The sequence below is a fragment of the Anabas testudineus genome, chromosome 22 (genome assembly GCF_900324465.2).
Source record: "Anabas testudineus chromosome 22, fAnaTes1.2, whole genome shotgun sequence".
NCBI lineage: Eukaryota > Metazoa > Chordata > Actinopteri > Anabantiformes > Anabantidae > Anabas > Anabas testudineus.
This window is the reverse complement of record NC_046630.1, coordinates 226,018-249,440: the sequence shown is the minus strand read 5'-3', so window position 1 is coordinate 249,440 and position 23,423 is coordinate 226,018. Positions and strand designations below refer to the sequence as shown.

General features: G+C 45.7%; 3 protein-coding genes across 14 annotated transcripts in view; all 3 read right to left on the bottom strand.

Annotated features, from left to right (window-relative positions):
* mgaa (MAX dimerization protein MGA a) overlaps positions 1-343 on the bottom strand; it is a 31,719-nt gene extending 31,376 nt beyond the window's left edge. For 6 of the 10 annotated variants that reach the window (XM_026339220.1, XM_026339224.1, XM_026339225.1 and 3 more), the window contains exon 1: positions 194-342. The gene's annotated coding sequence lies outside the window, so the exon portion shown is untranslated. Of the gene's footprint in view, positions 1-193 lie in introns of all 10 variants that reach the window. The other 4 variants (XM_026339226.1, XM_026339228.1, XM_026339229.1 and 1 more) reach the window with 1 other exon arrangement.
* A 2,298-nt stretch (positions 344-2,641) lies between these two features.
* On the bottom strand, positions 2,642-15,578 carry tyro3 (TYRO3 protein tyrosine kinase). 3 transcript variants are annotated; one of them, XM_026339233.1, is made up of 20 exons: positions 15,178-15,254; positions 14,480-14,792; positions 13,784-14,372; positions 12,613-12,713; positions 12,346-12,516; positions 10,877-10,963; positions 10,606-10,721; positions 10,333-10,513; positions 8,822-8,964; positions 8,335-8,473; positions 8,059-8,182; positions 7,611-7,705; positions 7,421-7,516; positions 7,000-7,080; positions 6,543-6,635; positions 6,340-6,461; positions 6,108-6,217; positions 5,558-5,717; positions 5,234-5,370; positions 4,696-5,158 (listed from the first exon to the last, which is right to left on the bottom strand). In XM_026339233.1, exons 3-20 carry the CDS (start codon positions 13,984-13,986, stop codon positions 4,696-4,698), a joined length of 2,622 nt encoding a protein of 873 aa, XP_026195018.1. In that variant the 5' UTR covers positions 13,987-14,372; positions 14,480-14,792; positions 15,178-15,254. The 3 variants fall into 3 exon arrangements, with proteins under 3 accessions (XP_026195016.1, XP_026195018.1, XP_026195017.1); XM_026339231.1 differs by lacking the exon at positions 14,480-14,792 and having other exon boundaries at positions 2,642-5,158; positions 13,784-13,967; positions 15,178-15,578; XM_026339232.1 differs by having other exon boundaries at positions 13,784-14,792.
* Positions 15,579-16,756: 1,178 nt separating this feature from the next.
* Positions 16,757-19,997, bottom strand: lrrc57 (leucine rich repeat containing 57). Its single transcript, XM_026340573.1, has 6 exons — positions 19,857-19,997; positions 19,404-19,652; positions 19,116-19,251; positions 18,270-18,538; positions 17,551-17,736; positions 16,757-17,354 (listed from the first exon to the last, which is right to left on the bottom strand). The coding sequence occupies exons 2-6, from the start codon at positions 19,485-19,487 to the stop codon at positions 17,313-17,315; spliced, it is 717 nt and encodes a 238-aa protein (XP_026196358.1). The 5' UTR covers positions 19,488-19,652; positions 19,857-19,997; the 3' UTR covers positions 16,757-17,312.
* Positions 19,998-23,423: the final 3,426 nt, after the last annotated feature.

Sequence of the window (23,423 nt, the reverse complement as noted above, 5' to 3'; positions counted from 1 at the left end):
AACTATGTCTGACTAGTTTCATGTCGACGAGTTAAAGCGAGGTCGTCTTCCATTAAGAGTTTTGCTGAAAGAGAGCAGAGCTAGCTAGCAGCAGCAGGCCCGAGGCTGAGCCCGGTGATGGCTGCTCCCATTAAACCCTAAACCCGCTGTGTGAACCCTCCCTCTGCGGTCATGCGCTCAGCACACGGTTTACCTTCTGCGTGCTCGAACACATCGACTATTTCGACGGTGTAACATTAATCCGAGCGTTATCGTCGGTTTTCCCGTCGAAAAAAGCCTCATCATCAACACATCATGGACGTTTGGTACCAGAGGAGGGAAACAGCATGCGGTGGACTTCTCGGTAGCGTTACCGCCCGCCCTCGTTTTCTCCGCTACTGCGCAGACTCGGACTCCATCTTGCTGCCTCCACCTGGTTCAAAACTCGTCCCGGCGGCTCCGCGCCCCGACACCGGGGGATCTGCTGTCCGTTATCTGCGGAAGGAGCGCTGCCTGACGGCGGGTGTTGCCTTCTCTACTGTAGGTTTCCTTGTGCCCGGTGGACTTTATCGGAGGTTGAAACCCGCCTGGACGCCGAGGTCGGACGCCATCACACATTAGGTCAGACTGGTAACAGCAACTGAAGTTCGGAGCATTTCACCAGTTATCTGCGGTTTTACCAGGTTAAACCCGCATATAACCAGTTATCTGCGGTTTTACCAGGTTAAACCCGCATATAACCAGTTATCTGCGGTTTTACCAGGTTAAACCCGCATATAACCAGTTATCTGCGGTTTTACCAGGTTAAACCCGCATATAACCAGTTATCTGCGGTTTTACCAGGTTAAACCCGGGTCATAACTGGATTTACGTAATTGGACTCGATGTCGTGGTACTGCAGGAAAGTATCCAGAACAACAGACTCCGACAACATATGGAAACTACTTCCTGTGTGGATCAGGTCCAGAAAAGCAGTGTGGTTTATTTATTTCGGTCCGTGTTTGACCCAGTCTGGTCAACAAACGGTTAACGGACACGTTGTCGTGTTTCAGATCCAGACGGGGTCCTGTGGTCCTGCCGCCATGTTTGGTCCGTTTACCGACACGTTTCGCGCGGTCGATGTTAACGTTAGACCCCGGGACTCGGGAGCAGGTGGCGGCTGAAGTGAAATCCGTTTCCCTTTGGCTTGATCTGAATCCAGACTTCCTCCCGAGTTTTGGGGACCTAACGCCTCCAGTTTAAGACCTTTAGCGGCGGCGGACGGTGGAGTTTTCACCGAGCGAGAAGGCCGAGCACGGACCGGAGGACCGACGTGTAGTCGGTGTCAGTGACACATCGTGCGTTCTGCCGAGGAGGGGGCTGAGGGTCGGGACGTGGTGGGTCAGGGACTGGTGGATGAAGTCGGAACAAAGAGCAGCGGCCATGATGGATCTGATGCTGTTGGTAGTTTGAACCAAGACAAGATTTCAGTTAGTTACTGACTGGACAGTTTGATACAGAGTAGAAGTACTGCAGTACTGTGGTGGAGTACTTGTAGTAAACTGTGAGTACAGATTCAGCTTTACTGTCTGTGAGCAGCGAGACTCAAACATCCAACCAGAAAGACGATTAGTAGTAAGAGTTGGTGCTTCACCACTATTATCTATTGCTGTCTGTCACTAACTGTAACTGACGGTCTGTAGTCATCTGTAAGTATCTGTCTGTCTGTGACTGTCTGCAACTGCCTGTCTGTAGGACGTTCATGTACCCTGATGCTCCATCACAGCAGTACATCGAGACAGAGCGGCGTCCACCGACCATTTTCATTCAGTTAAATTTGTGTTTGGTTGCTGGTTGGAGAAAACCAGGGGCCGCGTTAACTTGGGGTCCATCACTGACCCATAACTGTCAGTTGTTAGTTACAGAGCAGTTAACAGCTGAACATCAGTAATAGTTAAATATACTGTATCTGTGGCAGAGCATCATGTTTCACCATCTAGTTCTGGTTTTACTTATCCCATCAATCCTGAACAAGCCTCAGAATTTAACTTTACATCATGCTACTTATTATAGGATGTCATTACAAGTTATTATTATGGGATGTTATGTGTGTGCTGCCAGACAAACTGATGGTACACAGTGTTTTCACAGTTGTTTGAATCGTATGTTAGTTTTAACATGTATGTTGTTTGGGTGCGTTATTATTCACTGTGTGTTGCCTCTCTCTGGCTGCGGATAGAGAAACACAGAACCTTCCAGAGAACGGTTTCCCAGTTAGCTCCCCAGGCTAACACACGGCTAAGAGCTAACATCCACGGGCGAGCAGCTAGTGAGGAGTTAGTTCCGTTAGCTCGGATACCTGTCCGCTTCAGAACAAAAACACCTGGAGGAAATCGTCAATCAACCACGTAAACTCACAGCTTCTTCACATTTCATTGCAAATGGATCAGATCTGCGGTGAAACCGGTAAAAGTTCAAAAGCTTGAGCCATGTTGACCCAGTTTATCAGTCAAGTAATTTGACCTCAATGTCCCAGAAGATTGTGTGATTGTGTGAATGTGAGGCACAGTCTTTTATCTTAACTGTAGAAATGAATAAATTCTGCTTTAAAAATATACTGACGTCAAATGAAACAAGGTACATTTACTCATTTACTACACTAGAACATGAAACTAGAGAGAAATAAGTGAAATGAAACTTTATTCATTCAGACTCTGGTGAGGACATAATGAACTGGGAGACATTTTAACACCCTGTACAAATACAAATAAAACACATCGTCCCTTCATTTCCTGACATGATGAGCAGGAATCAACACAACCAACGTTTAAACGGATTCATTTCAAGTTCAGTAGCAAAAAAACACAGAATTAAACATTTCTAGTTCATCAACATATGAAACGTGTTACGTAGAGAAAAATTCAGTGAAAAGTGATTCACACCGGCTGCTGCAGCCACGTTAGAGGTTTTTATAAAGCACCTAAATAGTTTACAGCATCAGTCAGGCTGATTTTTCATACTCATTTCAATATTTTTAGATGTTTCTGTCCAAAAAGAAAATCACATTTTTAAAGTTACATCATGATAGAAGCTTTTTTTTCCCAGTCACTCTACTGAAACTGACAAATATGACAGATTTAATTTTCTCCATTAACCAGACAGTTGTAGAACATCAGCGGCTGTTGAACAGAAACGTGTTGATTTCATGACTTTGTTTAAAATCCAGTTACATATTCTCACTGTAATCCTCAGAGTAGGGAAATGTGCTTCACGGTGACATCTCCGTGTTTCTATTTATTCTCTTTGTTTCTTACTGTAGAACGTGAATCTGACATTTCCTTTAATCTGCTATTAATCCAGTGTAAATTCTGTAGAAACATCATTTATTGTAATGGTTTAATCAGATCTACTAGAGACATTTAATCAATCAGATTTGTTAAAGGACAGATTTATTATTCTGTTAATGCCTTTGATGAAGCTGAGAAACAGTTTGTTTTTCAGATTTCTGTGTTCATTTATTCTTCATGTTCTTTGTTTCTGTGAATTTGACAAGAAGACGGACGTTCTGTTTTTGTTTCTTTGCTCGTGCCAGTTATTGATGAAAATAGAAATAAAAGACATGGCAGCAGATCAATTTTCTCAGTTACAACAGCAAACTGACCTGTGGTGCAGCTTCGCTCTATTCATGTTAAACCTGACTCATGTTTCTGAGAACATTAAAACAAAGTCAGTGAAGCTGAATAAAGTTAAATTTAACTAAAATATTGTTGTCTATGAACATCTGAACCAGAAACTTCCAGCAGCAGTTTGACAGTAAAGGTCCATTGACACCGTTTTCTTTCCCTGAGCTTTCAGCCACATCAGCCACATAGTCTCAGTCTGGACAGACCAGCTTTATTTGTTACCATGTGTTTTTATAATGAAGACCAGAATTTGTGGGACAAAGCTCCTGGCCATCATCAAGCTGTCATAATAATCCAGGTGTTGAGTTAACGTTCACTATTAAACACGTTCAGGTTCCAGTTTGATCCAGTGTCAGGTTTTTACTGGTTCATGAGGTGAAGATGAAATAATTCAATCATCACGTTAACCTGAAATAGCTCTGTCTTAATTACTCCAAATTCCAAATGAGGTTTGGTTAGCAGAGATCCGGGTGTTATGTAAGATCTATAGAAATAGCATATTCAGACAAATGTCACTACAGAAATGATACAGTCTGGCTCACTGGTTAAAGGAATATTCCCACTTTTAGGACATGGGTGTTAAATGACAAAGAGTTGAGATGTGAGTACAGATCTGTACATGGTCTGAAGTAAGTTCCTCTATACCTGCTGCCCCAGCACAGTTCACAGGAGGTGACGATGATGACGATAAATCCTTTCTTCACCTGTGTACGAGGGAGACGATCCCAAGAGAAACAGTCAGGATCTGGTCCCAGACTAAAACATTATCTAGACTAGAAGAAACGATGCGTCGATAACAAGTTCCCAGGCGATCATTTAGTTAACAAGTGACTGGGTTAGTACCAAGATCAGAACCAGAACCATCACTGTATTACTGGAGGGATCACAGCTCTTAATGTATATGACATACAACCATGTAATCAGATTACTTTCTGCAGCAGTGACTCAGTTCCTCACAGCTCAGTGTTGTCTCCACCCACCTGCAGATCAGGGCCATAAAACTAGCGTCTCTAACGAGCTCTGAGGAGGAGGAGATCTGTGATTGGTCAGTCTGTCAGACATTAATGATAACATCATCGTCTTCGTCCCTCATCTCCTCCTGTAAAGTGTGTCTCCTCCCGGCGCCCCCTCCCACCTCCTCCCCCTCCTCCCCCTCCTCCTCAAGGCCTCCACAGGGGCCAATGATGTACCTGTAGTCTCCTCCAATGGCTAGCGCAGCCCCCGACCCCACCATCAGCCAGTCCTGCTCCTCATCCTCCCCTCGCCGCTGCCAGGGGACACTCCAGCTCGATGCTGCTGCCACTGTCTGCTCCTCTGGCCCTGGGGCCATTGCTGCTCCTACCCCGTCCCTGCACACTTCCCGCTCCTCCCCATCCAGGTTCACATAGAGCAATGGCTCCTTCAGAAGGGGGGTGGGGGACACGCTGACCCACAGCGCCTCCAGCTGTGAGACCAGATGTTGGAAACTTGGACGGCATTTAGGAACCGGACTCCAGCAGCTGTGCATGAGCTCGTATCTGAAAACCACAGAAGAAGACATGAGGCTGCAGACATGCCACAGAAGTAGATGACACACTCACAAACACACTCACACGTCGTCCCTGCAGTCCAGAGGTTTCTTCAGTCGCTCTCCTTTGATCAGGTACTCGTAGATCTCAGAGTTCTCCACACCAGGGTACGGAGTCTGACCACGAGTCATCACCTCCCACATGGTCACACCGAACGCCCACTGACACACATCAGAATAAAACGCATCAGTCAGAAACAAACAAGAGTTTGAGCTGTAACCATGGTGACTGTACACGACAGAGAGGGAGACAGCCGTAATCACGGTTGCTAAACCACAGCTGAGACACATTTTCAAACCAAGATTTGATGTTTTTGTATTTTAATCCGAGCTGTTGAGTGTGTCGTACCACATCACTCTGGGTGGTGTACACGTTGTCTGCCAGACTCTCCAGAGCGATCCACTTCACAGGCAGCTTGGAGACGGAGCCCTGTCTGTAATAATCTCCACTGTAGATCTTCTTGGAGAGTCCGAAGTCTGCGACGCACACGCTCATGTCCTCGTTCAGCCTGAACAACAGATTTCATGTCAGTTTAACTCTGTGTTAACCTGATCAACCCGAGCGCCCCCACTAAACATGATGCAACCTAGACCCGTGTAAACCTGAGGAGCTCAACTATAAGCCCAAAACAACAATTTCTACCTTTTTAAGAAACACAACACCAAGCAAGTAAATTAGTAAACAACAAAAACACGCAAATGCAACATGCCAGCAAAATGGTCACGTCCAAGCTACCAGTACAAACGGCATGTCATACACAAGCTGAGACCTTTAAATGGTCTTTGTGGCCACATGCGCAGCTGTCCCCGATACTGGGGGCGCTCGGGTTTACGAGAACCATTTACGAGTATTTTTTCTTTATGTTCAAATGTCTGGTGACACTGGTTCTCATACTGACATGCAGTTTCTGGCAGCCAGGTCCCTGTGGATGATGTTCCTGCTGCTCAGATACTCCATGCCTCGAGAGATGTCCAACATGAACTGGACCAGGGTCTGCAGGGACAGGTCCTGGTGGGGGACAGGGGGAAATGCTGTGTTATATATCTACCTGTCAGGACCAGACATGTCACACAGGAACTAGAACCAAAACAGGTTCTGACAGGAAACTCTGAGTTAGCCATGAGTCGTACAAATGGCTGCTCCCCAAGCCGCGACAACAGCAGAAACGTGTGCAGGTCTCCGTGTTTCATGAATGGAAGAACCACCATTGGGATCGGCAGGCGCTGACCGGGACGCCGGTGAAGACTTACTCCTATTGGATGGGAAGGACTGTCAATGAAAGGTTTCGACATATGACCCCAGGCTAACCTGTATGTTTATGTGTGTGTGTTACCGATGAGCTGGATGACATTGGGGTGGTGGAAGTCCTTCATGTAGGCCGCCTCCTTCAGACACTGCTCAATGTCACCTGATGAGGTGACATCAGCTGCAGAACACACACACAAAAATATAAAATATAGTCCAGCAGAACCAGGCTCAGGGTCGGCGGCCACCTGTCCTCTATATCTAGGAAGGTTTTCTAGACTGTTCTGAGTTTAATTGGGCATTGGGGGGGTCTGGATTCACCTGATTCAGAGTGGTAACCCTAAACCTACCTGAGCTCCCTGATCCAGGTCTAGAGTCCCTCCCTCCCACTGAGTCTCTGGCCTCCCCCACCCCCCTTTTATTTCATTTGGTCCAAAAAGACTCAACGAGCGAGTTGAACCCAAGACTCTGTGGACCTGATGATGATGATGATGGATGTTTCCCGACCATCAATTCAGTCAAAGAAGGAGAAACGTCCGACTCACATTTCAGCACTTTGACGGCCACTTTGTGCACAGACGAGTCCTCCATCTTCAGGTAGGCCTCACGCACTGAGCCAAACTCACCTGCTCAGGTAAATGCACATGTTAATGACACATTTCAAATTCATTTACTCTCAGAGTTGACTTGAAATTTCTTTACACCAGATTGAAAAAATGTGTGTGAAACTGCAAAGCTAAAATTCTGGAGTTGAAGTAAATGAACAATGTGAAAATATTCAGTAAGTACCAGTTAGTACAAGTATTTTCATTCTTTTTTACTTCTATTCAACTTTTAGTTTTGTGACCTCAGCAAAGACTCATGTCATTATGTTACATTAACACGTTAGTAATACTGGTGTGTGTGTGTTAATGTGACGACACAAACGACTCCAAGACTGTGCCTGTTAACATGTTGTTGTGTTACCTTTCCCCAGCATGTGTCCCAGTGTGATGAGTCTCTCCGGAATCAGGACGTCCTGCAGTTTGTCCTTCAGGTCATCGCTGATCCCGAGACAGTCCACTGGAGACGCACACACAGAATCAAAACGATCAGTGACATTAAACATATTTGCAGGACAAAGTCTGAGCTGACGACATGTGTTGTTTAGACTCACGTGTCGACTCTTTCATCTCTGCACCGCCTCTGTTGAAGGATCGAGCCGCCGTGAAGGAGACTGAGCTCTCGGGACCTGGAGGCTTAAAGACCGAACTGAGGACAGAAACACAGAGTCCAGATCAGATGTTTATTCATCAAACTCATTTGATCCAAACCAACAGCGTCAGTCCTCCTCAACACGCCTCTTTCTCTCTGGTGCTCAGTGTCTGCAAATCCTGGTTCCTTTTACACCAAGCCAGTTCCAGGATGCTGTTGTGGAATATTTTGTAGAAACCAGCTTAAATTCTGTGAGTTTAAATCTTTACTGTATCAAGTTCAGGCAAAGGTGGATTTTAAAATTTTAGTTTTATTTTAAAGATCTTTTACAAATATAATTTGTTAAACGGAGAGAAACAGGAGAAATAAAACTGCTTCTGTTAGGAACCATTTTCAGCATAGTTTCATACCCAAACCGTGTCTCTTTTCCTCTGCGGCGAGCGAGGACGGTGAGCAGCAGCCCGACAACAGTGGCCACCAGCACACCGAGCATCAGACCGACCCACATGTGGCTCCGCTGGACCTGGACCTCCACTGAGGGACCAACGGGGAGACAATCGGCTAATGATCCGTCAATCAGATCATCAATCAGTCACGAGTTATTCAACAATATGGAAACAGGTCGGAGTCTGGCCTGAAGACCCAGAAAATTTAGAACGGACAAACAGTGCTGAGGTGTTTTCTACCTGAGGACGGCAGCACCAGCACGGGGGGGCTCCAGGGTCCACAGCCCACCGAGGTGCAGGCTGAGACCTGGAAGGAGGCGTTAAAGAAACGCCCTGCTCCTGAAAGCTGCGCCGAGTTCTCTTTAAACAGCAACGGCTCCTGAACACAGGAACATACATGTCACAGTTATGTTCCTCAGTAACACAGAGCTCAGCTGAGTTGTGGTTGTTCTTTGTTCAGCTCTTCTGTAGCATGTTTGTGTATTGTAACATTTTTATTGTATATTTGAAGTATTTTTTCGACTTTTTTGTATCTCTCTCTCTCTCTCTCTCTCTCTCACATTCGCCAGGGGTATGAGAGGAACTGCGGTTTTAATTCTCTGCATGTACATGAACTCGACATGTGGTAGAATGGACAATAAAGTAGAGTTGGACTACTTCTGTAGTTGTGTTGTTAAATGAGATTTCCTCACCTGTCCAACCATTAACAGGGCTGAATACGTCTCACCTGTGGTTCTCCTCCCAGAGTCCACTGCACCTTGTAGGCCAACAGTTTCCCCTGAAGCTCGTTGTCCTGAAGCTTTGCCCAGTTTAGAGACAGATGCTGCTCCAAGAGGTCAAAGGTCAGATTCCTGGGAGGTGTTGAGGGCACTGCGCGCGCGCACACACACACACACAGTTATGTTTCTGTGAACAGGTTTTATCGCTGCACAACACAGGTACAAATACCACCTCCTGACTAATGGATGATAATTTTTTGGTTTAATTTTTGGGATTCTCCTTACAGTCTTATTTAAGGTTTTTTTAGTCATTCGTTTAGTTTGATCGTTTAGAATTTCCTTCACTATAAAAAAGTGGTCACTTTGGTTTGCTCAGTTCACTCCCCAGACTGCAGCTGCAGCAGTCTTTGACCCCCCTCACCTTCCTTCACAACAGCAGCTCTTCTCCCTCCTGCAGAGACTCTGAACAGACCAACAATTCTGATAAATGTCTGAAGACGCAGCACTCAGGCTGGTCTGAGGTCACTGTCTGCTGCCTGCAGGTGGCGCTGTGTTGTCTGCAGTCTTTCATATGGATTGAGGCCACAGACAAAAGCTGATTGTACAGAGGGGACTGGAATCCGCTGGATAACGTCCAGCTGGGTCACCCAAACAAAACAAATACACACAACAAACCAACAAACAAGTGAACAGCCTCAGAGTTCAGCTCAGAGGAAACAGGAAACCAGCAGGCAGCAGAGTCTCTTCAGAAAATGAGTTATTCAGCTTGAGAATTACCCGGACAAAGTCTGCATAATGTCAGAGTGAGCCCAAGTGTGAACACTGCAGGTAATAGTCCGAAGCGAGGGGGTGTTCATCAGAAAGTTAAAAACCACCCTCCTGTTGTGATCGTGCATCTTTCCTTCAGGAAACCGGAGTTAGAAACATAAAGCGTAGTTTCTAATCATGGAACTGGTTCTACTACTGATGTGCTGTAAACACAATTGATTTCTGCTATGAATGTTTTGTGTCACGTCGTCGTTCCTCCTGCGTGCTCCATACAGCGGTGAATGAGCTGCGTCACCTTCTGCATTTGAGGTTTGAATCTGTTTCTCCAGCTCGTGTGACTCACTGACGTTCGACGTCTTCACAGTTTAACAGAAATAAATCAAAGGCCAAGATTTTTCTGTAAACTGACCAGGACGTAGAAACACGACAGGAACAAGTGTCGTACTGACACACGTTAGTTTGTGGGTTCAGACTCTCGATCTAAAACACTTTCCTCCAGCTGTTTCTGACTATAGGACATACATGATGTCACAGTGACCTGTGAACTTCCCTCGCTTTAACATGACTCTGTGTTTAATGACTTCATGATTTGACCGCCACCTGTAGTGGGTCAGAGAGTCTAGGAACCAGCTGTAGACACACATCTGAACAGAAAATGATTCTGGTTCTTGCAGGGTTCATACAGAAAACACAACTTAACCAAAGGTGTATCATGTTCCCACACAGGCTTCAGTCAGACCTACCAGCTCACCTGACTCAGGTGTCTGAAACTGCAACCAGGGGGAAAAAGGCGACGCCCCCACCTCGTTCACGCATGCAACCCTCACACTGTAGTTGGAGTAACTCCTCAGACCGGACAGAACCTGGATGTGAGGAGGAACCAGAACTTCCTGATGAGGGAGGTCCAACTTTTGGGTAGACTGCCTCGACACCTGAGGGGGAGGGGGGGCAATTCTGTCACTGGGAGGACATTTCAGTCCTGGTTTTACAGCCAGAACCTTGCGTGTGTGTGTGTGTGTGTTACCTGGATGATGCAGCGAGACAGTTTAGAGTGACCAGTGGATCTTGGTTTCCATGACAATGTGACATTGTTGTCCACCATCCTCTGGACTTGCAGTTCACTTGGAGCTGATGGCAACACTAAACCCCGCCCCCAAAAGAGATATCATCCAATCAGAGCTCAGAGTCCAGGGGCTGTCACACACTGATCAAACAGATCTGAACATGTGAGCTCTCAGACATGATTACAGGTACAAACCTGCTTTGCAATACACCTGTGAACCAGGTAAACTCACCTTTAATATGAACTGTCCCAGTTCTGGACACTGAAATTCCTCTGGTGTTCTTGGCTTCACAGTAAAACTTGACGCTGCTGTTCACACCTGAAAACGGACAGTTATTGATTAGACACCTGTAGAAGTGTAGACAGTCTTTGGTCTGTGTTGACAGAGGAGAATCAGCAGTGATTCTTTATTCCAGCTCCAGTAGAGTCCAGCCCCTTTCACTTTCTACAGCAGAGTAGAACATCAGGAGAGAGTCAGATGTGTAAAAGACCCCCCACACTCTTCACAGGAGCAGGACCCCAAGCAGGACCAGACTAGAACAGATCATAGACCACGTTTAAAGATGGACAACGCATCTCAGGCTCCTCCCACTTAGTGAAGTCGACATCAGCGGCCATAGGCGGATGACGTGAAGGAGGCTACGTGGAACATTGTTAGCCGGTAACTAGCTAACGATGTGTATTCTTCTCCTAACAAGTCTGTACAGTTACTTAGTTAGGTTAGTTAGTTAGTTAGTTAGAGGCTGGGTAAGTCTCAAGAATTTAAAGACAAGACACTTGTCTGTGCTAAGTTTGGTTACAGGTGAATTTAGCTAGCACCTGTAGCTATCCCTCCCTCATCAGGCAGGAGGAACCACAGGATCTGGGCCAGAGTGTGTGGGCTTGTGTTGCTATTCTTGTGAGGACCACTTCATACGTAAGTGTTCATTGCATCATCTCATTCTGATTGGTTGGTCTGGTTCTGAGAACCTGATCCTACACTGGACCTTCCTGCTGATTTGAGTCTCACAGCGAGCGAGACCAGGGCCATCGTTGTAGCCCGCTCACCACACATTTCACCTTGTTCCTATCACATTAGCACAAATTAGGGGTTAAACGCCATCACTTGCTCCGTGAACCTCCTGGTCGGTTTAAACTCAGGTCTCTTTGTGTGTCATGTAAAACTTGGCTGGTTCATAAAAACCTTTCCTTGAGTTAAAACGTTTTTTACAGCCTTCATATTTTTGGTATGAACTGTTTGATCGGTCTGGCTGAGTAGACCATCTCTTCATGTCAAGCAGACTTCTTTGCTTGAGCCGCACTGCTCTCACCTTTAGTTTCCCTTTTCCGTGGGACTGGTTCGACCACGTCTACTACAGCTCCCTGCATCTGCTTCATTAGCTGTTCATTGTTGTTTGTCTTGTGTCAAATTGTCGGTTAAACTAATCCATCCAGTGTCACCTGTGTCTGACTCACCTTTGATATTATAAAGAGTGAGACCAGAAGCAGATCCTGGATCAGTTCCGACTCATTGACTTTTTCAGACTGGATCGTCTATGATCACTTTAAAACCTCGGCAGCAGAAGATCAGGTCGGTTAAAACTGCAACAGTCTACATCAGAACTGCAGACTACAGACTTAGGGTTAGCCTACATTTCCCATGATGCAGCTGGGCAGTGAGTTTGACTGCACAACTGCATCTTTAAATGAGCAGATTCTGACCTTGGATCTGGAGCACGGAGGGGGACAGTCTGGGGTCTCCCTCCTGGACGCCCCCCAGCCACCAAAGCACCTCCACAGGCTCGGGGGGGCCAACTGCAGCACAGGTGAGGTTGAAGGGGACATTGGGGAAAGTGGCCACGTCCTGGGGCTCCTGGATAAAGTGAGGGACCCCTGAAGGTGACAGGAGTGATGTGTTCAGGGTCTCGGCACATTGCAGAAAACCACAGAGTGGTGTTCACCGACCCCGGTTGCGTTCATCGTCCTCACCTTCCACTGTGATCCAGGCTCGTTGAGAGGAGAACGTCAGATCGTGGAACTCCACCTCACACCAGTACTGACCTGCATCCTGCTGCTGGACCGACTTCACACTGGAAACAAGAACGCACACATCTTTAGAACATTGACCAAAACCAAAACCTGAACTATTAAAAAAAGAAAAGATGCAAACAAGAACAGATTTAGAACCTGAACGGTAGCTATTAACTGAACTGGAACCAGAATTCATTTATTTAAACCTTCACCATCTGAAGTGTCCATGCATGAAAACTGATGTCGAATCAGGTTTATCAGATCCAAATCTCACAGTGTAGACTGGTCTGTGAAAGTGTATGAGAGGAGTATTGATCCTTGTCTAACTGCACGTTCCCACAGATTCGCTCTGAGAATCAGAAACTGTTTTCAGGATCTTTGTGGACCTCAGACCTGTGACAGAATCAGGTTCTAACATTTCCCTTGTTTCTCTGACCTTCACCATTTGTTTCTCTTCAGGAATCTGAGGATTAGGCCGATTAGCTGCTGCTCCCTGACACACACAGATCTGAGGCCAGTTTCTCAGCCTTCACTGACCAGGTTTAAACAGTCTCAGAGTAAAGACCCCTGATCCTGATCCTGCAGCCGGACCGGACATTTTGTTCCCAGCTTGTGGGAGCTGCTGGATTCCTGTCAGATCAGAGATGAGGAAAGTCCAGCTCACATTTTCCTCCTCAGTCACTCAGAATATAAAAATAAAACTTAAATGATCCACAACATGAATCACAGACTCTGACGTCACGAACTCTTCTATCGTGTGTGTGATTTGGATTCTGTTCTCTGTGAAACCCTAACCCAGACAGAGGATGAGGGGAAGTCAGCTCGTTTTTTTAATATCAGTCGATGCGTACCAAGGTTTAAATCACATCACAGCTGTCATAGACCAGAAGGATCTGTAGAGTCCTGTTCCTCAAACTGATCCAGATTTCATGGACAGGAAGAAAATATATCTCTTTGTGCACGGCTTGTTTCACTTCTTTCACACATTTTCACTAATTACTAACAACCTGAGACCAACATCACTGTGTAGTAGAGAAAAAGTACAAAGTAAAGTAAAAAGGAAAAACTGAGGTAACATCTCTCAGTAACTGTAGTACCATGCAGTAGTTGAGTAAATGTACTCACTTACCTGTGAAACGTCTCCCAGTGCTGCTCCCCCAGGGTGATGAACATCTGGTCGGTGCTGTAGAGTTTCTCTCCGTCCTTCAGCCACACGATGTCAGGCTCCATCAGGCCCTGGACGGCGCAGCCCAGCCTCACGGTGTTCCCCTGGGACACTGTCTGATTGGTCGGGTGTTTGGTAAACAGCACACCTGGAGGAGGAGGAAGCATGAAGTCAAGTCACTTCCTAGTGTGGATACTGTGGCTGTCGTTTCCATGGTTACTGTAGTTATTACTGGAACATCTTCGCCTCTGAAGAGAACTATGTTGAACTCCATCAGTAAAAACGTGCCGTGAATGCGGCATCACCGGGAGCAATGACATCATCCAAATCAATTATGACTACGGTCCCATTGGTGGAAAAAAGAGATGACATCACTTCCCTCACTGAGCATCAAACCCCGAGCTGCCGGCTCAGAATGTGACATCATCACATAGAGACATTAGACTGGACTGGACGATGAGGTCCAGGCTGATTGGTTTGTTATTACAAGATGTTGGTCTTCATCCCATCTCTGCAGTCAGGATTCAGGTTGGGGGGGGTCCTGCTGTTCTGTCTGGGGTTAGTAAGAATGAGGACAGGGAAACGTGACAAACAGCACTGATGTAAATGTGGATCTGTCACCGGCTGATCTGACCTGAACACTGGAGGTGAAAGACTCACTTTTAGTGTCTGAGGCGGTTGCAGTCTCCATGGTCTCAGTCTGGATCCCCAAAGTCCAGGTGCTTTATCTGAACTCACGACTCGAGTGAAAATGTCAGTTTCCATCTTTCTGCTTCCTGAATTTAACTCTGCTGGAGAATAACTTTCCACAATAAAGGTCGTGACTTCTCTTATCGAAGCGTGTTTAGGAACCTGCAGTGACGTGTCCTACAGATATGATCGACTGGTTCACCACAGAACCCGAACCCGAACCGCGTGAAGCCCTCAGCCGCTGCACTTCTGTTCATCTGGGAGCGAGAATCCTTACGCCAAACTCCATGCAAAAAACGAGGAATTTTTTGGCTCAGGATCGGGGTGTTTCGGATAACATTCAAGAACCCATTCACAACTTATTTCATTACATCTTTAAGATTTTAACTTTTAAACTGGTAATTTCAACATAAGAACGGACAAACAACTAAGTTATAGTTGGCATGAAATAACTGATATTTGGGCTGTTTTCCAATGACTAACTGGCCGCAAAGCTTTAGACCTGGAAACTAAACTTTTTTCGAATGGAGTTCGGCCTTGAACATTTGACAGCAGACCCATTCTAACACGCTGACAAACGGAACCATCAGCTAGTCGAACCACTAAACGCTGGTTTGTGCTTAAAGCTGCAGCCATGTTAGCTTCTTTTCATCGGAACAAACACTCACCGTTTCCACAGGTCTCTTCCAGGCCCCGCAGTAAAAACACAAGAACCCACAGAATCAGATTCATTTTTTTATTCCAGCCTGTGGCTCTTGTAAACCGTCTCTTACACGAACCGGGTGAGTTCGGCTCAGTTCGGCTCAGTTCGGCTCGGCTCTCTTCCCTCACTCCCTCATTTCCAGGATTCCACCGCAGAGAAGCTGGAGACGGGAGGAACCGGTCCGGACTCCGGCGGATAAAACTAAACTAAATTAAATTAAACAGCGAAGTTAAAACGACAAACGGAGAAAAAGATGAAAATGTGATCATGAGTTTTCTTAAAGAAACTTTATCACAGTAGTTAAAACTTTTAAACTCTAGAAACGGTGAAGTTACGGACGTTAAACACGACCGGACCGGAAATGGTGCGACATCACCTTCAAAATAAGACGTACAATTGTCATTTCTTGTCCACTCTAACAGTTGTGGTTTATTTCATTCGTTATATTTTTATTCTTTCTGCGTATTAGTTTTAAATTAAAAGTATAATATTTATGATATAAATAAACTTTAAATCACATGTAAACTTTACAAACCTGCAGGAGGGTGTGAATGGAAATGTGCCAGATGGTTTTTACATGGTAAAATTAATTGGGATAAACAATAGATAAAATAAAAATGTCAATGGAACTGATTTTTTTTGTTGCTCTCCGTTTCACATCAGTGGTGATTTTTCTGTTTTTCTCCTCACACATTAAAGTATAAGAACCATTTTATACTGTTTTGGAAAAATCTATTCAGTTTATTTCTCATCCCAACACTTACAATAAGAGGTTGAATTAGCAAATCTTACATGGCAAGAGACTCCTGTTTTTTTTTTTTTGTAGTTTAATCATTTTTTAGTTGGTTTCATTTTATTTTCTTTCTTTCTTTTTTTTGGTTTAAAATTCTGTTTTTAAAATTACCTTTCAGTTTTATTTAATATGTTTATTTTGTATTGATTTTATTGAAATAAATGTTCCTGAGACAGGAAGTTAAGTTTAGATTGAGTCTAACTTGACAGTACTTTGTGTTGGTGGTAAACAGATTGTTAGTGTTGAACACTAACAGCAAACCTCAAAGTGAGTGGGTCCTCGGTCTGGGACTCGTGTTTGTTCTTGTGTTTGTTGTTGAGAATCAGAAAATAAGCTGGAACTTACCAGAATATTTACTGTAATTTTCACACGACAAGCAGAAGAAGTGAAACTATTTGTGACACGTTGAGGAAACTGGACAAAAATGGAGACATGTTCCTGATGATGGTTTTTACTGGGAAGAGATGTTGTGAAAACACGTCTTGTGTTCTTCACACCATGACGAGGTTTGAATAAAACTGCAGCCTCTGTGTGTCCACTCACTTTATTCAGCATCACACTTTACAACGGTGTGAACTCTGGTCTGATCTGATCTGATCTTCATTCACACTGACACCACAAACAGGGAAATCGTCCTTAAAGACGGACTTAAAGAGCTGCACCAGCTAGTTGTGGATCTAAAGTCTGATCTGAACCAGAGTCCAGGTCTTTGTGAAATTGGACCGTGTGTGGCCATAAAGTGAAGCAGAAACAGTTTTAAACAGTTTAATGTCGAGTTTAAACCTGAAGACAGAAAATGATCAATATAAGGATTTAATAAGGTTTAATAAAGTCAAACTGGACTTCCTTCATTTTGTGATCTACAACGTGTTTCCCCTGCCCCGCTGGTCCACAATCACAAACTGACCTCAGATCAGACTCACAGACTCAGAGGAAACATCCTGCTGAAACCCACTTCATCTTGATCCAGTGTTTAGCTCACAGGGAGCAATTCAGGATTCAGGACTAACAGGGCATTAGACCATGTGGTGGAAACACTGATCAGATGAATCCAGGATGAAATCAACATTATTTAATAGAGTTAACGTCCATGCACCTGTCTCACCTGTCTGTCACTAATCTGTCCAAGTCCTCAGACCTCCAGCAGGTCTCTGTTTCGGTCCTGCAGAGGGGGGCGCTGTGAGGATGTCTGAGTGAAGTCTTTTCTTTTTAACAGCAGAAGAAGAAGCAGCTATAGGGGGGCAGTCTCAGTCTCAGCAGCCCCCACCATGACATAGCATTCTGAGGTCTGGACTCCATGGGGGTCTTCAGGTAAACTTCTTCTTTGTGGCTGTGAAACGCTCCATGTACTTAGGAGGGAACAATACAGACCATCAGAGACCAGAACAGAGACAAACAGAACAGTATCTAAGATTAGAATTAGGACTCTAGGGACCTAGATCAAAGTCGGAACCATAAAACTGTATTTCTCCTTCAATCTGAGAATGTTTCAGTCCCTCAGCCGTGACTCTGATCTCCCGGGGACGCTAAACGCAGCAGACTCACTTTGTCGTATCCGTCCAGGTCTCTGAGCTTCTTGACCTCAAACAGGTTTCCCTCCACAGAGAGCAGAGACACCTGGGACTCAGACAGGATGGACAGGGGGATGGAGGACAGCTCCAGACAGTTCTCCTCCAGACGGAGAACCTTCAGGCGAGGACAGCGAGACACTTCCTCCGACAACACCAAGATCTGGAACCAGACCAGGAGAAAAAACATTTTATAAGACCAACGTGTCTGAAACCTTCATCCTTGTAAAAACCAGATAAGCCCCATCCTGAGTTATGGTGTTGGGGCTGGTTCTAGTTCAGGTTCTGTGGAACCAGGGCCTGTTTTTACTCAGCGTCTCAGATAATTATGATAATCAGTTCTGAAGCTCAAACTCCAGAGTCTGCTGATGTGGACTACACGATCCTTTTGCACAAAACTGTCCTGGACCTGCACTGCTACAGAAAATCTTAACACCTGTGTTCTTCTGGTATTAACATGAAACTGGTTTTGAGATTTTCCACCGTCTGAAACCACAGACCTCAGTCAGAGAAACTAAAACAGTGACGTCACGTTTTCCTCCGACTCGTCCTGCTCCGTCTCCAGGAGGCTTTGTCAATCACTTTTCTGTCCGACTCCAAGTCGGAGTTTGATTGATTTCCGGGAGAGACTTTAAAACGCTTAATAAATGCAGGTCCTGATGTTGTTTGGGGTTTCTGATAACTTCTGTGAGGTACCTGGTTCTGGTTGAGGTTGATCTCGATGGCCTGCAGCTCTGAGACCTCTGCAGGGACATTCTGGATCTGGTTTCTGGACAAGTCCAGCAGGTCCAACTGCCTCAGACTCCCCAGTCCAGAGGGGAACTCTGAGATCTGGTTCCCTGCCAGACTGAGGGTCCGCAGGGTTTTGAGCTGGCCCAGGGTGGTGGGCAGCTGCTGGATCCGGTTCCCATTCAGACTCAGAGTCTCCAGCTTCTTCAGCTTCCCGATCTCACTGGGAATACTGGCTGAGGAATGTAAACAACAGGTTTATGTGTTGTCGCAAGTTCAGCTGCATTTGGTCTTATGAATGGTAAATAGTCTACACTCGTAAAGCATTTTTCTACTGTGCTGGTTCTCAAAGCGCTTTTACACTGCGCCTCATTCACCCATTTGCACACATACACACTTATGGCAGAGCTGGCTGTAGCTCACCTGACTCACTGGGGGCAATGTGGGGTTCAGTATGTTGCCCAAGGACATTTAATCTAACCACCGATCCTCTACCTCCTGAGCCAGAGCCGCCCCTACAGTGACATAACAGGCTACCTGTGTGTTGAACTGAGCTCTGCTTGTGAAACGCTGTGAGATCAGATCGGGTCAGAAACATTTACATTAAGAACCTGATTCACTAAGTTGTGTCTTCCGGTTTTTCTAAACCTAGACTCTATCACAGCTGCTGATCAGTGGAACATATGTGTTTCCACTAACAGTGACTGGTGCACGGATCCAGATCAACAGATCGTTAAACGCAGACGACTCCTCACTCGCCTGTAACGACGTCAATGTGCTATACTGATGGAGAAACAAACCGGCGTCACTCACAGAGTCTGTTGGAGTTGAGCGTCAGACTCTTGAGCTGCAGAAAGTTCCCAATCCCAGCAGGAAGAACCTCGATCTTGTTCCCGGACAGATCCACAGTCCTCAGGTTACCGGTGAGTCTCTGCAGCTCCTCCGGAAACTGAAACAACACGAACACCAGGAAAGAGTACGGCAGGTGAAGTTGTCTCACACTTGTGTCCCTTTTTAACCAGTGCTAACCCGTGTGTTTGTCATAAAACCAGTTTACATCTCTTCACTATGTAACCGTCAACATGAACAGGTGGCTCTCACCTCCTGCAGTCCTTTTCCTGTCAGCTGAAACACACCAGTCTTCTGGGACGTCTCCAGGTGAGACTTTAGAGCACTGTTCCCCATGCTGTACCGGTCCACTCGTGTGTCTGACTGATGTCTGAAGGTAAAATCACAGCTGATGTTCGTCCTCTGTCAGTCAGTTCATGTCCAGACCCGGGGTCAGAGTTAATGAGATGAGCCGCGGGGATGACAGGTACCTACGTCAGCTCCGTAGTCCCAGATATTAATCTGGCATATTTAAATCAAACGCAGTAACGTTAGTTACATAGAATATTACACAGTAGAAGTAACGTTAACACACAGTAACGTGATAGTAACGTTTCTATGTTTACGGGTGTGAAATCAATGTAAAGCTAAAATTAGCTCTGCAGCGTTAGCCTTCTAACCGCTAAAAAACAGTCAACAAAAACATAACCCGACGGTTTTACTTACATATAACTGACAATTCAAGTGTGGATTTTCGACAAACTTTTACAAATCTGTCTGATAAAAGTTTTTGACTCAGATAAAAGTAAAAAACACAGGAGGTGAAGCAGCAGCCGCCCTGACTCTGATCGGCTCTGGTACTGCAGCTGTGGCAGCCAATGGGAACAGCGGAGGATCCAACGTCACTCTGTTAGGGCATGCGCACTTTCCCGCATGGTATCTGATCTCCGTACACAGCCACGAAACACTCAGTGCGCAGCTGCCATAGACGTGGATGAGGCGCCATTTTGGAATTGAGTTTCCAGTTCGTCAGAAGATTTAAGATTTATTAACGTCACACAGGGAGCAGAGTAGAAATGAACAATCTTTATTGTCATCAATGGAAAAAATGTGTCTTTGATGAACTAAATCTAAAACAGTAATTGCTTAAAGTCCAATTACTACTTACTAAGGATGTAGCGGGAAAGGAAAAGACTTTTATTTAGTTTGTCAAATCTTTCCCACCAGCGATAGCTAAACTGTTGGAGCAGAGCTCTCCACTATCTGAATATAGTCGTTGTACAGGGTGATGGCTGTTGGCAGGAAGGACTACAGACCAGTGGCTCTGACATGTTATGTAGGCTTTTGAGAGGCTGATCCTGTAGTCCCTCCGATCTCCGATCCTCACTTGCCCCCTCCAGTCTGCCCATCAACCCCAAGCTGGAGTGGATGACGCCATCATATATCCGCTCCATCGCACCTACACCCACCTGGACAAGCCTGGGGGCTTAGTGAGGATCAGGTTTTTTGATTTCTCCAGTGCATTCAACACCATCCATCCTGCACTGCTGGGAGAGAAATAAAAAAAAATGCAGGTCAACACTCCCCTGATTTCCTGGATCATGGACTACCTCACCAACCGCCCACAGTATGTTCGCCTGCAGAACTGTGTGTCTGACACTGTGGTCTGTAGCACACGTGCTCCACAGGGGACAGTTCTGTCTCCATTCCTCTTCACCCTGTACACCTCAGACTTCAGGTACAACTCAGAGTCCTGGAGTGGTGGACAGTTTTGTTGGTGTGGACTCAACCATCTTCAACTCAACATCAATAAAACAAAGGAGCTGGTGATGGACTTCAGGAAATCTGGGAGTCCTGTCATCCCTCTCTCTATACAGGGGGAGGAGGTGGAGGTTGTGTCCGAGTACAAATACCTTGAGTGTACTTGGACAACAAACTGGACTGGACCAAAAACTCATCAGCATTGTACAAAACGGCTCAGAGCCTGATGTACTTTCTGAGGAGACTCAGGTCCTTCAACGTCTGCAGCACCGTGCTGATGATGTTCTATGAGTCTGTGGTTCCAGTGTCATCTTCTATGCTGTGGTCTGCTGGGGCAGCAACATGAAGGTGTCAGACACTAACAGACTAAACAAACTGATTAGGAGGGCTGGCTCTGTTCTGGGGGTGGAGCTGGACCCTCTACATGTTGTAGCTGAGAGGAGGATGCTGTCCAAACTCCTCTCAGTCCTGGACAATCCGTCCCACCCACTGCACAGTGTTGGCTGGACAGAGGAGCACGTTCAGCCAGAAACTGATTAACATCAAGTGTTCCACAGAGAACCACAGGAGGTCCTTTCTACCTGTGGCCATTAATCTGTACAATTCCTCCCCCCTCTGTAAGGGGTGGGGGAAATAATAGTTGTGTCTTATACTTGCTGTAATTCCACCCTGGACTATAAATATAGATCCATTTTCATTCATCTATTTTACATATTTTACATATTCTGTACATATACTGAGTTCTCTCTATTGATGTTATTCTGTATTTTTGTTGGTGTTGGATCTTTGCTGGTTGTGGTTCCTTTTCTTTCTGTCTGTGTTGAGAACAACTGAAACGAGGGAAAACAATTTCCCTCTGGGATTAATAAAGTTTTTAGACTCTTATTTTTAATCTTAAATGACTTCCTGGACCTTACCTTTTCACAGCAGTACCATGATGTTCAACAGTTTGTTCAGCAACCTGCTCTTAACAATCTACTCCAAGGGTTCCAGTGAAGTCCCCAGCACAGAGCTCGCCTTCCTGATCAGTTTGTTTAATTTGTTGTTGTCCCAGGATCTGAAGCTCAGATTTTCAACATCTTGTTCCTCCATTAAAGAACCTAAACGTCCTCAAGAAGTAGAGTCTGCTCTGTCCCTTCCTGTAAACAGCCTCTGTGTTGCATTTCCAGTCCAGTCTGTGGTCCAGGCGAACTCCCAGGTGTTTGTACCCTCACCACCTCTACTTCTCCCAAAATGGAGACCATGCTTGTCTGATCCTCATAAAGTCCACATTAGGAAAGGTGAGAGGACAGTCCCCTGTGGTGCTGATCACCTGTTTAGAATCACAATCTCGCAGCCATACAAACTGTGGTCTGTCTGTCAGGTGGTCTGTCTGTCAGGTGGTCTTATGTAGCACCATGGTTCTGGAGAAACGTCTCATTTCACTAAGTACTGCTTCAGCTATATGTGGTTGGAATGACAATAAAGCTCCTTGACTTGACTTGACTGTCAGTGATCCAGGAAGCTGTGGAGGAGTGAACCTGCATCTTCAGGAGCTTTTCTCTCAGCAGGACTGGCTGGATTGTATTAAAGGGTCTAAAGAAAAAGTAAAAGATGATCCTCACAGCGCTGCCTGCTCTATCCAGGTGAGAGAGACATCTCTGGAGCAGGTAGATGATGGCATCATCTAGTCCAACCTGGGGGCAATAGGCAAACTGTAGTGGGTCTAAAGATGTTTCAAACTGAGGCCTTAGATGGGTCAGTACCAGTCTCTCCAGAACCTTTATGATGTGTCAGGTGAAGGCGGTCTGTACACATCTAGAGCAGCTACAGATGAACATTTTGGACATGATGTCGGCACACGCTCCTGTCTCAGGCTAAGGTTGAAGAGCTGCTGTAGGAGCCCACAGAGCTGATCAGCACAGGCCTTCGGGACTCTGGGGCCTAGATCCCATTTTCCATGGTGTCCCCAATGATGGGTATGGTTTGGTGGTAGTCTTTTGTAGTGGAGGGGTGCAGGGGGCTGGCAGTGGAGATGTAATGGGTGTGCTGTCCCTGGGTCTGGGGGAGGAGGAGGAGGAAGGGATGTTTGAGGGTCCTACTGTGCATCTGTTAAAGAAGTTGTTTAACTCATGCTCCTGCAGCCAGGTCTCAGTAAAGCACCTAAAACTGCACTCATTAAACTTCCACTGGGTCATAGTCAGCGTTCCAAGCTCGTCCATCTTATTTACCAGGGACCTCAGTAGGAAGAAAAGGTTTAAACCCTCTCTTCCACTCTTTCTGTTTGAGTCCAGACCTTCGCTTCCAGCATCTTCTTCTCAGAATAGACTAAACTAGACAGGAAGGAGTAGAAAGAGCAACACAAATACAACAAAAACCACGAAACAGAACAGATTCAACAGATCTAACCAGAGCTACTGCACTAGGCTGAGTCTGATCACTGGGTCTGCGGAAAGGAAAGTCACTCAACAAGGTCAGATGTGCTGGATTATTTAGATTTAGGATTAACGAACCAGGTTTTAGTTCGGTCCAAACTCCACAGTAGACGTAAAA